The sequence below is a fragment of the Diplotaxodon limnothrissa genome, linkage group LG8, assembly GCF_057381915.1.
Source record: "Diplotaxodon limnothrissa isolate DT_005_m linkage group LG8, D_limnothrissa_male_GT1.1, whole genome shotgun sequence".
NCBI classification, from domain to species: Eukaryota; Metazoa; Chordata; class Actinopteri; order Cichliformes; family Cichlidae; genus Diplotaxodon; species Diplotaxodon limnothrissa.
This window is the reverse complement of record NC_140603.1, coordinates 15,241,388-15,253,498: the sequence shown is the minus strand read 5'-3', so window position 1 is coordinate 15,253,498 and position 12,111 is coordinate 15,241,388. Positions and strand designations below refer to the sequence as shown.

Below are 12,111 nucleotides of genomic sequence, written 5' to 3'. Positions count from 1 at the left end.
ACTCCTCCAAATTCCTCTCTTTCCTCCTCCTCTCTCTCTCTCTCTCTCTCTCTCTCTCTCTCTAGCATCCCCCACCCCCCCCACCCCGGTGCTGCTGCTGGTACCTCACAGTCAATGCATCCCATAATCTCGTGCTCCCTCCCCCTCTTGCTGCAGTGTTTCTGCTAATATATATTAGCGTCAGTGCAGTCTTTGTGCACGAGCATCGCGCGTGCGCTCCTCCTCTCTGAGACCCGTTCTCCATATCTATCTGCAGACGTGATCTCCTGCCCTAAAAGGTTTAGAAAATTAAGTTGCTTTTCGGCTCCAAAATGTGTGTGTGTGTTTTTTCTCAGTCTTTTCATTGTAGCCAGGTGAGCATGTGTGTGTGTGAGTGTGAGTGTACCCCTCCCCTCACTCCCTCCCTCATTCCCCTCTCCTTCTCGCTTTCTTCCCCCTCTGTATGTGTGCAGTGGTGAGGCAGTAGTAGCAGGGTGGCGCAGGACATGGTGGCCAAGGCAGGAAAAGCTGCAGGAGAAAGAAAGTAGTGATGCTGGAGGGGAGGAGAGAGGAGGCGAGGGGATTGTTCCTTCACTTTGCTCCCTCAGCACTCTCCCCCTCCTCCTACTTGCTTCTCCTTCAATTTTTATCCTCTTTCTCGAACCTTTCTCTCTTCTTTCTCTCCATCATTGTTTTTAATAACCGCTGCTTTTTTACTTTCTTCATTTTGCACCTTCTGTAGCCTTACTTCCCCACTTTTAGCCCCCCCCTTCCGTGTGTTTTTGTGCTGCTGCTGTCAGTGCTGAAGGTGCTGATGCTGACTCTTAAAGAGAAGTGCTTACCTCCCCTGTATTAAGATGAACTGAAATGCAAAGCACTCACCTCACCTCTAAACTCTTTACAGGCAATCTTGTCACAATGATGGCAACATTAGCTCAAGTTCAAACTTAAAGGCTTTAACAATTCCCCAAAAGAGTGTGAGAGAGAGCCCAGCTGAGCCCTTTCCCACTTAACCTACACATTCTGGTACATGAAAGAATGGTTAATGAGAATCAATAGTCCCACCATGTTTAAGTGTGAGGGAATAAAAAGGCATTTAACTGCAGTGACAGGCTTGCGGCTGTCCACGTATAAAATATTCAGAAGTTCAACTATATCCCATGACTGCCTGTGAAGAACACGTCAGGGCACGATGTGTCAAAGTTAAAATGGCAACAACGCAAAAAGTTATTTAAAGGATGGAAGTTTCACAGGGAGTTCACAGAAGCTGCTTCTTAAAAGTTCCTGAGCAGAGAGAGTGAAAGAGTGCCGCTGTCCGTGGTGCTGAAAAATAATCCACCCCACAACACAAGTGTTCTCTGCTGGGAAGCCCCACCGGACAAAGCTGACTGTGGATTAAGATCTTTTTACACTCTCCCTCTCTGACCTCATCACTCCAAACATTCTGTTTGTTGCAGATATTTCTTCAGGCTCTATTTAAAGCATCAAACTAAAAGTACTTTGGCACGATAATGCAGTGCAACTAACAAATTCACAGTTTTTTCTTTCTTTTCTGTCAAGTAAGCAGTTTGAATGCTCCTGCACCCAAAAACAAACCAAAAAACAGCAGAAAAACAAAACTGCAAAGAAGTAAGACTGCCACAGAAAAAAAAAAAAAACTTAAGGCATCTAACACTTTGATTTGTTTTCTGATCTGTGAACTTAGGATGTATTACTTTAAGTTTTTGTCTCCTGTGCACAGTTAGTGCTTAATCCATGCAGTAGCCTTGATTTTGCTGGATCTTACCTGAGTGTTGCCAAGACACAGGAAACTTTTCCATGGACAACCAAAAAGTTGCTCCTTCAGACAAGAAGAACAGGATTAAACTCTAGCAAAGCGAAAGACACATAGTAAGTGGCATCCCGTGTGAAAGATAGCAAAAAGTAAGAGGGGGAAGGAGAAGGAAAGGATGGAGCCGAAGGAAAGGAAGCTTACTTTGGAAAAGGAGAAAAAGAGAGGAAGAGGTGAGCGAAGTCAAAGACGAGAGAAATGGAAGAGAAGAGAGAATTAGACTGTAGGACTGCAGTGAGTAAATGAAAACAGGGAGGGGGGTAGTAGAAAGAACTGGAGAGAAAGACAGAGACGGACAGGTACACTTGAGAAGAAGAAGTGAAGCCCCGATCCCCTTCCTCCAATGAAATGTGATTCCTTTATGCGGAATGTGAGCGCAAGTGAGGAAGACAAAGTGAGGGAGAGAGTCGAACTAGGCAGAGGGTGGGGGGGGAGGGAGGGCTACTAAGAGCTTGCAGGAAAGGAGGGGGAGGAGGAGAGTGGTGCATTTCCTTGACTATAAAAAAAAGGTTCACAACATGGATGTGGTGCAGGTACGGCCTTTGCGGCTGCCATCACGTGGCTTTTCTGAAACATCGCGAGCCCCTCTGGATGGCAGAGCAGCCTGTGGGTGAACAATCCGACCTCACCTGGAGTAGAAACAGAGGGAGAGCGCGAGCAAATAACTCTGGCTTTTTACTGCAGCAGAATTCATTCACTTTTATAGAGCACTCTCCTTTGCAATTCCTCCTCCTCCTCCTGCCCCCTTACACACTCTCCTCTACCCCCTTCTTCCATTACTAGAGGAGAGACAATATTACAGTAGCTGTTCGCTGTAAATGCCCCCAGTGAGAGTGCTGCATTCACTTTGTCTCTTTTTTCCACCCCTCTCTCCAAAAATCACCCTTTCTCCCTGCTTTGTCCCCCATCATAAGGTCATTGTCTGAGCCTCGTTCTCCTGATTGTTCTGTCCTTTTTGCCCCTTTGGTGGATTTAAAAAAATGAAAGAAAGAAAAATTGGATTTATGTCCTTTTCCTCTCACCTTTACTTCACTCCCCTCCTCTTATCTATCCCTGCATGCCATCTCACACACACACACACACACACACACACACACACACACACACACACACACACACACACACACACACACACACACACACACAGAGTACATGGGAGAGAGAACAGCAGAGAGAGCATCGGCATAACTGTGCGTTGCATGGATCTCAGTGCGGTCGGAGGGGGCTGCAGCAGTGTGTGTAGCACACGCATAGGCTGATTGAGGAGATCTAACATTAGTACGGACACCACACTCTCGGGAGGCAATTAACACACACTCACACACACACACACACCACCGTGTCAGAGCAGCATTCGTGAGGAAAGGCGGGGGGATAATAAGAAAGATCCCCAGTTCTCCTCTATGTTCACACATGACTCTTTGGTAAAGGAACAGGATTTCTGCATTTGTGCAGGAGGGGTGAAGCTGAGTTGAGTGGCTCAGTTAGAACACTGACTTGAGCATCAACCAGATCAGTATAGAGACCCTAAAGCTACATAGAACAGTAACTCCAGACTGGGATCTGGGATCTTCTCATCACACTGGTGTCAACAGTCAGCCCATATGGTTGCTGACTCATGAATGTGCTCTAAGCCACCTGTTTATTGCTCTGGCATGTTTGTGTGCTCCGGTATGCTGTGCTTAAAAAAAACAAAACAACTTTGCTACCCATCAATTCCATCCCTGCTCTCCTTGTTCCCTCTGCACCTGCACAAGGTCGTCTTCCTCCCTTCCACTGGCTGATTATCAAGTGAATGATTGCACATACAGCTGGCATTAGCGTGTGATTTTTAATGTGTATTGCAATGTTGATAATCCACATCTATTTCTCCCTTCTGCTGAAATTTTCTGCCCTTTTTTCTCTCCCGCAGACTCCTCAGACTCCTCCCTCCTCCTCCTCCCTTCGGTTTCTCTCATCCTCTCCCTCCCCCCGGTCCTCTATGCTCAGTTCGGTGTGTGTATCCTCTTTTAAAGGGCGCAAGGGTGGGAACAAGTCGTCCAACAAAGCATGTTACAGCGCAGACATGACTTGTCCGTCGGAAAGCGAGAAAATCGTGATAAACTGCGGGGGGGTGCGGCATGAGACCTACCGGAGCACCCTAAAAACGTTGCCCGGTACCCGCTTGTCGTGGCTCACCGAGCCGGACGCGTTCAGCAACTTCGACTACGACCCCAAATTAGACGAGTTCTTCTTCGACCGCCACCCGTCGGTGTTTTCCTTCATCCTCAACTATTACCGCACCGGGAAGTTGCACTGTCCCAACGATGTGTGCGGTCCCCTGTTCGAAGAGGAGCTGGCCTTCTGGGGCATCGATGAGACGGACGTGGAGGCTTGTTGCTGGATGAATTACCGGCAGCATCGGGATGCGGAGGAGGCGCTGGATAGCTTCGAGACTCCAGAACCGGACGCGCCAGACGACGACCCGGCGCTGGGTGGTGCGGATGGGGACTTGAAAAGACTGTGCATGCAAGAGGACGCGAGGAAAGCGGGCTGGTGGAAAACCTGGCAACCCAGAATATGGGCACTCTTTGAGGACCCCTATTCCTCCAAATATGCCCGGGTGAGTTACCCACGTCTCTTTCAGAGGGACCAACTTATTTCTGCATAGGCTACTGTTGCATATTCTGACTAATGACATCTCAGAGTACTGCCTGAGTCATGATAAGTTTTAAAAAAAACTTTTTTTTGTCATCCAGTTAACATTACCCGCAAAAGCAGAAAAATCAAGCCCTCGTAATTAAGTGAAGAGTTATGACTGCTGGCGTGTTATTTCCAACAGTATAGCTCGAGTTAAATGTTGGTGTATGTAGACTTACTGCTATTGAATAATTAATGCTGATAGCGCAAGACAAAAAATGGGAAACTATATGTCAGCTGTGTTGGTAAATGGGTATTAGACGAAGTAACAGTGAAGACTGTCAATCACATTTCCACATTTGTCTCGGTATCATGATTTCCATCGTCACATTCTCCTGCTCCAGCAGGTTTAACGCGTATCTGCCTCCGGACGCAGCATCCGCTGCGCCTCCTGCATCCAAACGCCTTCATTAGGTGATGCTTGTCCGTTTGTGATGCACGTCGCTGTGCCGTTTTTCATGTTGGTCGTATTTATTCTGGCACGACGCCGAAAGCAAGCTTTTACGACGTCGAAACGTCAGTGTTGTACTGCATGTCTTTTCACACATTTGCCCTTGGTAGTGCTTCACTCTGCTGATTTTTTTTCTTGTTCCAGTTGAAAGCTACATGCCTTTTACGCACGGTCCTTGTTCCTGTTACGCATAACTTACTCCTGAGCTGGGATAGCCTTTATTGTTTTCATGTGAATAGTTAATGATTTACTTGCTAAAAGCAGCTGTTTAATGGCATTTGATCACACAGGTGTAAGAGTAACAAGTGCCCCCGACTGTGGTTTGATCTGTGGGTTTGTGAAAACAGTTACATTTGGCTTCGGGTCTCCCCCCTCTCACTTAAAGGCATATCCAGCTGTTTGATCACAGCTGCTTTGATTTTGTGTATCGAGAGTTATATTCTGATCATCCTCATCTTGCTCCCTGCTTTTGCTGCTAGTGATATTTTCAGTTTTGAAGGTGTGAAGGCGAGAAACCACTGGTGCTGTGGAATGTATGAATACTGTAGGTCCACATTCTAAACCAGACAGTCGGCAGACACCTGCAGTGGCCAGGCATTCATGCCATCATGCTGAAAATAGCTGAGTGGGGAAAATGTAATCATAAATCACTGCACACTCAGCAATACATACTACATCTACAGTTATCCACAGATGAGACTATACCTTCACTCCCCCTGTTTTCAAAACTCACACATACATTTGCACCTCTTCTGGCGCCAGGTATAGATCTGCATACCTGACTTCAGTTCCCTCCAGAGGAAGAGAAAAGTGGCAGATGGTGACTGACACATAGTCTGGGTTTAGGCCACCTGATCTGCCTCTCTGGACTTGGGATCAGGCAGGAAGTGCTTCTCTAAGAATTGCTCTCAGATTGATTTCTCGCTACTCCAACCCCGTCTACCTCCACTCCATCCCATAGAAACAACTCACCTGGGTAGTTATGTATACAGGAGGGAGACATAGTTTGGATTTACATGCAAATTTGGTCCAAGCAAAAGGAGGCGTCATTTTTGCTGTTGCCATACCTCGGATGCAAGCTACTGTAGCTCCTGTCTAGTTGCTCGAGTGCTGTGTGTTATGCTCTGTATTATGCAATATACAGTTAAACACTACATCTACAGGCAAAGACCACATGAATCATACAAAAACATTCATTCAGCATAATGGCTGCAGTTAGTGGTGTTGGCGATACTACATGGGTGTTAAGGTGCGATTAGTTGGATTCGTTTCAGTGCCTGCAAAACATTGGCTGTATTTGTGGGCGAACGTAGCCCCAGTTTGCTGTGTAGGTCTGATATGCCAGTGCCATACGTCAAACAGCGATGTGACCCAGATCATTCCTTTTTCTATTCCAGCCTTGCTCTTTCTAAAAGTGTCCTGTTCGGTGTGGCAGAACCTTTTTAATCCTGAGGGATCCGAATTACATGTGAAGAGACAGAGATGAAGAAGGGCTGAGAAACAGGGGAAAATAAAGAAAAGAAAATGAGATGCTGATGTGGAAATACAACGAGGCAGATGAGAGAGAGAGACGTAGGGAAGAAGTGGGAGATGAGAGGAAATAAAGAGAGACAGGAGGAGAGACATTACTCTAATGATTTAAAGGGGGTTTGTTTGCATGGCTGTGATGTAACGCGCCAGCAATCAATGTTTTGATCGGAGCGTTCGACACGCACGCGGGGGCTTTTTCTCAATTTCACCTTCATTGCAGGTGATCGTGTGAGGCTAGCTCGTGGATTTACCGTAGTATCACACACACACACTCATGTACAAACACACACATGCTGGTTTTCTCGGTGCTGGCTTTTCTGCTGCAGTAGACGCGGGAGGAAGGAGGGGGAGCACTGGAGAAAAAGAAAAGAGGTGGAGGGGGTGGGAGTGAGAGAGAAATGGAGAAGAGGTGAGATAGTGGAGAGACATCGAGGGAAGAGGGACTGAAGGGGAGCCTGAGAGGGGTACTGACTGGCAGGAGGGGGTGCACTGAAGAAAGAGAGGTGAAAGAGGGGTACTGAGACAAGCAAGGAGGGGGTGACAATCACAGAAAGAAAGACGTTGCACGATGGGGGTGGGGACCCTTGTCTTAGCGTCTTCGATTATCTGTGAAGGCTCGAGCCATCCAATTTTCCTACCCCGACCCTCTTGCCTGCCTATTGATTGATATTTTATTGATCATCCTCTCTCGTTGCCTGTTTGTAATGCAATTCCCTCTTTCTCAATCGGCTCTTAAACTCCGGGTAAGCTCGGGCTCATTCTGCGCCACTGAACACAAACGGTTAACCCATTGACAATTTTTATGGACATATATGTTTCTCTTTGATGAGGTGTTATACAATACAATTTGCATCTGATTTCATTATTGATCCAGGCCTGGGTGACATAGATTTTCCAGCGGAGCTAAGACAGATTTTTGATCTTGGTCTGTTTATTCCCTTTGTTGTTGATGTTTTCCTCAACTTAGTGTTTTAAACTCAAGTCTGCTTGAACAGCAGCGATCGCAAAAAAATAAGATATAATCTACTAATACATAGTAATGTTTTGTCAGTGCCATTAATTGTCACTCGACAGATTGAATACATGCTAATGATGAAGACAATAACAGCTGATTCATAATTATTAGTTACCTTAAAAAATGTATGGTGTAATAACAAATTAAACAGACACTTAAAAAACACGGGACTGATGTTAAAGCCTGGATTAGGGGAGTTAATCTGTATGAATGTGACACCCAGATCAATAACACCACTTAAACATAGATCTCTATAAGAATGTTGAACTAATTATTCTTTGTACTGTTTCAAATATTTTGCTGTGTTTAAAATAATCTACTTTTCAACCTGCTATTAACTGATGGATTACCTGTTATAATCCTGTCATACAGCGCCACTGTCCCACTGGTTTTGCTGTATTTCAGTTACTTCCAGTTTCAAACCAAAAGGGCCCAGTTGCCTTTGTCAGCAGTCTTCTGACAAAACACCATTTGCCGCTCAGCATGTACAAGACGCCCCTTTGGCCCCACCAAATCTGACTTTGTGTGCCTGTATTTGAGTCTTTTTTTGGAAAGGGGGGGGGGGAGAGATTGTCCAGAGCCTACCTCTCCCTGAAGGTCATGTTTTGTGGTTCATTGTTTGCAGTTCTTTTCCACCGTGTTCAGTGCTGGAGCGCACAATGCTGTCATAAACACAAATTTGACCTGCCACTATGCCACAGCCTGAGAACAGGTTGTCTCCGGGTAGAAAATGACAGGACTGGACAGAAAATAGACAGAAAGGATGTACTGACAGGCATTTATGTAACCTAAGTTTATGTTGGAGACAATACATCTGAGTTAAGACTCGTCACTAAAAAGCTACGTATGCAAAGACAAAAAAAAAAAAGTGTTTTAGTTGTCTAATTTGGCTCATAGACAGCAGTAGTAAAAAGGTCTTTGATAAAGTATTACATCAATTTTCAATAAAGCATGTCGCCCTCTTTTGATTTTAACTGGCAGAGGATTTATACTATATACTGGGTCACTTCTAATTTAGCAGTCTTGTGAGATTTTTTGCACCAGTTCTGTTTGCCCCAGAGCTACACAGCTCCAAATACAGAAACTCCCAATTCTGGTAGGATCTCAATGGAAACTGTGGTGAAGGTGACTGTCTATTGTCTGCAAATTCCTACGGCAAATAACAGCCAGTTCCCTGCCACAATCGGAAAAACCAGCCGATCCAAGCAGAGCAAGAATAGCCAACGGCTTTTAGTGACAATAAAATGATTATTTTTTAAACCGCATTGTCATGTCATCTTAGTAAGAACTCATAAATAACTAAACATAGCAGAAATTAGGCAAATCTGTTTATGTTTCTGGTGCTGAAGAAAAAAAAAATATCGGCCCATTTACTGGATTTCTAAATCACCGCATGTCATATCGGTCTTCAAAATCCTGTGTTGGTGGCGGGCCCAGCCTGCAGCTGAAATCCTTTATTAAGCAACAATGAGAAAATTATTTCAAAACTCTTTCAAAACTGGAGCAGTGGGTCTCCTCTGTTCCCAAGTGCTTGCAGAGTGTTGTTAAAAGAAGAAGTGATGTAACACAGCGATAAACATCCCCCTCTCCCAACTTTTTAAGAGTTCTTGCACCATCAAAGTTTAAATGAGCGTTTATTTTCATTAAACCATTTTTTCTCAGAATACTAGAGAAATACTGTGTCTTATTTATTCTGTTTCCATTTAGATAACATGTTTAAATACTTCTCAAATCATTGCATTTTTATTTAATGTGCAGCTTTTTTGGATCCAGAGTTCAGGTTCTACCTTCAGCAGTGGGAGTGATTCCCAATTACTTCCATTCAAACGCAATCCTGCTAAAAAGGCCTATTTTCCCACTTCCATTCTAGATCCCCTCCCTGTGGGCTGCATCTGAAAATAGCAAAGAAAGGGAAAGGAGGCCCTAATTTGATTCTTGATCGCAAATCTATTCTTCCATTACTGGAGAGAGGATAAGACTCTGTGCTTATATGACCATTCAGCAAATAAGCAGAAAAACCCCCACAATTCTCAAAATACCTAAAGCTTTAAGCACGTTATCAAGTTCATTAAGATAAACTGTTTTTTCAGATCAAGTAGAGGCGTGGCATTTATTTAACCTGCCTTTCCTGTGCTTGCAATTGGTAAATATATATTTTGTTCTGTTTCAATTTTCACTGACAAGGTTCTGTACTGCAGGCCTTCTCGTGTTGTGTTTGCATCGACGGAAGTCCCTGTCCCCTCCGTTCGCTGGCTTGTAACTTGAGCTCTCACTGTTGGCGATACATAACTGGATAAATGCTTGATGTTTCATAACAAGGACAGAAGCACGACCTTTGAATAAGCAGACAACACCTGAGAGGGCCAAAAAGAGCCTGATGTGACCTTTGTAGTCATATATATAGGACCGCATACATTGCAGCTGTAAGTAAGCCATCTGAATGCCTACACTTAAATCTGAGGTGTTAGAGGGGAAAAAAGAGTTGACTAAACTGAATAAATAGTATCAGTTTAACCTTTTTTACCCAAGGCCATGAGTGTCAAATTCATTTTAGTTCATGGCTCGATTTGATCTCAAGTGGGCCAGTAAAACTGCTAATGATACCTTATATAAAACACCTCCACATTTTTCCCTTTCTTCAACTAGTTCATTCTTAAAAAGCTCACATTTATTGAACTGTGCATTAACAAAAACAGATGATAAAAGAGCCCCAGATGCCTTAAGAAACATAACTCTGGTTTATGCTACAGTCACACTACCAAATCCAAGATTATCGTAGCTGTGTGCAAGCAACTTGCAGTCTTGTTCCTTTCTGATGCTTGCTTTGAAGATGGGGACCAGGTCTGCACCCGCTCACAGCCAGCTGCCATTTTCAGAGGGAAATTTTCAAAGTCAAAGCTGTGGGGTCAAGTTCCCAGTTACATGCAGTCTGTGATAAAACAGCATTTAACTTTGATATCTGTTACTGTCTACACAAACAGAAATTCACATTAAACAGAAGCTGATATTAACTGCTTACATTCAGAGTCCAGTCCACCAGGCGACCTGTGTGATCACCTTGATTTTGAAAGTGGTTACTTAGAGGTTGAGCATGCAACACCCTAACCATGTGGGCGAACAGTTGGTCACTGCAACTACGCGTGATCTGTTCCTGAATGCAAACATTTAAAAAAAGATAAATAAATAAAAGAATTTCTGCTTGCGAGGAGGTTTCCATTCTATTTTTACTCCAGAATTACTGATCCATTAGAAGAACAAAACAGTTTGGGACATCTGCCTCTTGTGACATTAGCTATTTTTGCAACTTGTAACACAGGAAATGCGACACAATACATTCCTGCATTTTTCCTGCATTCCTGTGTCCCAATACGTTCCCTAACTTTCTAGAGTTTTCAATGTATATAAAGATGTGCATTTGGCAGGCAGGTTCTGGCCCACAGACCATATGTTTGACACTCATGCTCTAGGCTAGGACAAAATAAGCATGCAATTAAGACACATTTTGGGGAATTTTATTGTCCTTATGCTTATTATTACCAGTCATAAGAGTGAAATTTAAACAGAAACAAACCAACTTTATTGAGTATTATGAATTTTCCTTCAGTTTAATCAAAACTTTAAATAAGAGAATAAGTCGCAACTTTTTATCAACAAGCCCAAATCCAGAATTATTGTACTTATTCTAGAAATCATGACTTCTAACTCTTCTTCAAAAAACCCCAAGCCTTTAAAAAGCAAAAAAAGCATTTGTTGCCCTTTTTTATAACAGATATAGCCTGGACCCAACAAACAGACCTCCAGGGAGGAAGAGGTTAAGTGAGTAGGTCAAGATTTTGGGAAATATGCTCAGCCCCTGTCTTGCTGAGTGTTAGATGAGACATCTGATACCCCCCTCATGCCTGTACAGTTAATGCTGTGCTGCAGCCAGCAGCTGGTTAGCTTAGCTGTGCATCGAGGCTGAAAACAGATGGAAACAGTTAGGCCGGGTCTGAGTAATAAATACTAGCAAATTCTGAATGTCACTTAATAACACATTCTGTGTAACCTGCACAAAAATCGAAGTGTAACAACACTGATTTTAAATCTTTCAGCTGTTATGTTAGCTATGTCTTAGCCAGGACCAGTGACTATCTGAAGGCTCTGCTGGTTGCCTGGCAACTGCTCCGAGCCAGGAACTAGACTGACACATAACCCTCTGAAAACTGTGAATTGCTTCTTATACACTTGGCCTTGTACAGCTTACACAAATGGGACAATATTGGTGACTTTTGCATGTTCTGGCATGCTCATTTCGTTACGTTTGGGACTGAAAGAGGTTAGCTGTCTCTAAGTTAAGGTTACGGCTGGTGCTGCAGGCTGCAGCAACATATTTATCCAACACACATGAAAGCAGTATCAATCTCTCCGCTCTTGGCAGCGAAAACAAATAAGGGTATTTGCCAAAATGTCAAACTACAGACACGGCATCATATTTCAGGCAGAAGCATTAAGCACTTCTAATACATTCCCGCTCTTTATGCCTGTCTCAGCCGTCTCCCTCCTTCACCTCGGCCTTGGTCCATTTAGCCATCCTGGTTAAGTGCTGAATCAGCACTCTTCAGGACTGCACACACAATTAGTTCAACA

General features: G+C 44.0%; 1 protein-coding gene across 2 annotated transcripts in view; it reads left to right on the top strand.

Moving 5' to 3' along the window:
- Positions 1 to 3,776: 3,776 nt before the first annotated feature.
- Positions 3,777 to 12,111, top strand: part of LOC146626559 (voltage-gated potassium channel KCNC1-like) — a 46,141-nt gene continuing 37,806 nt past the window's right edge. The window contains exon 1 of one of the 2 annotated variants that reach the window (XM_085361329.1): positions 3,777 to 4,412. In XM_085361329.1, coding sequence (XP_085217455.1) covers positions 3,792 to 4,412 — 621 coding nt within the window. In that variant the 5' untranslated portion in view covers positions 3,777 to 3,791. The remainder of the gene's footprint in view (positions 4,413 to 12,111) is intronic. The other variant, XM_085361330.1, reaches the window with a different exon arrangement.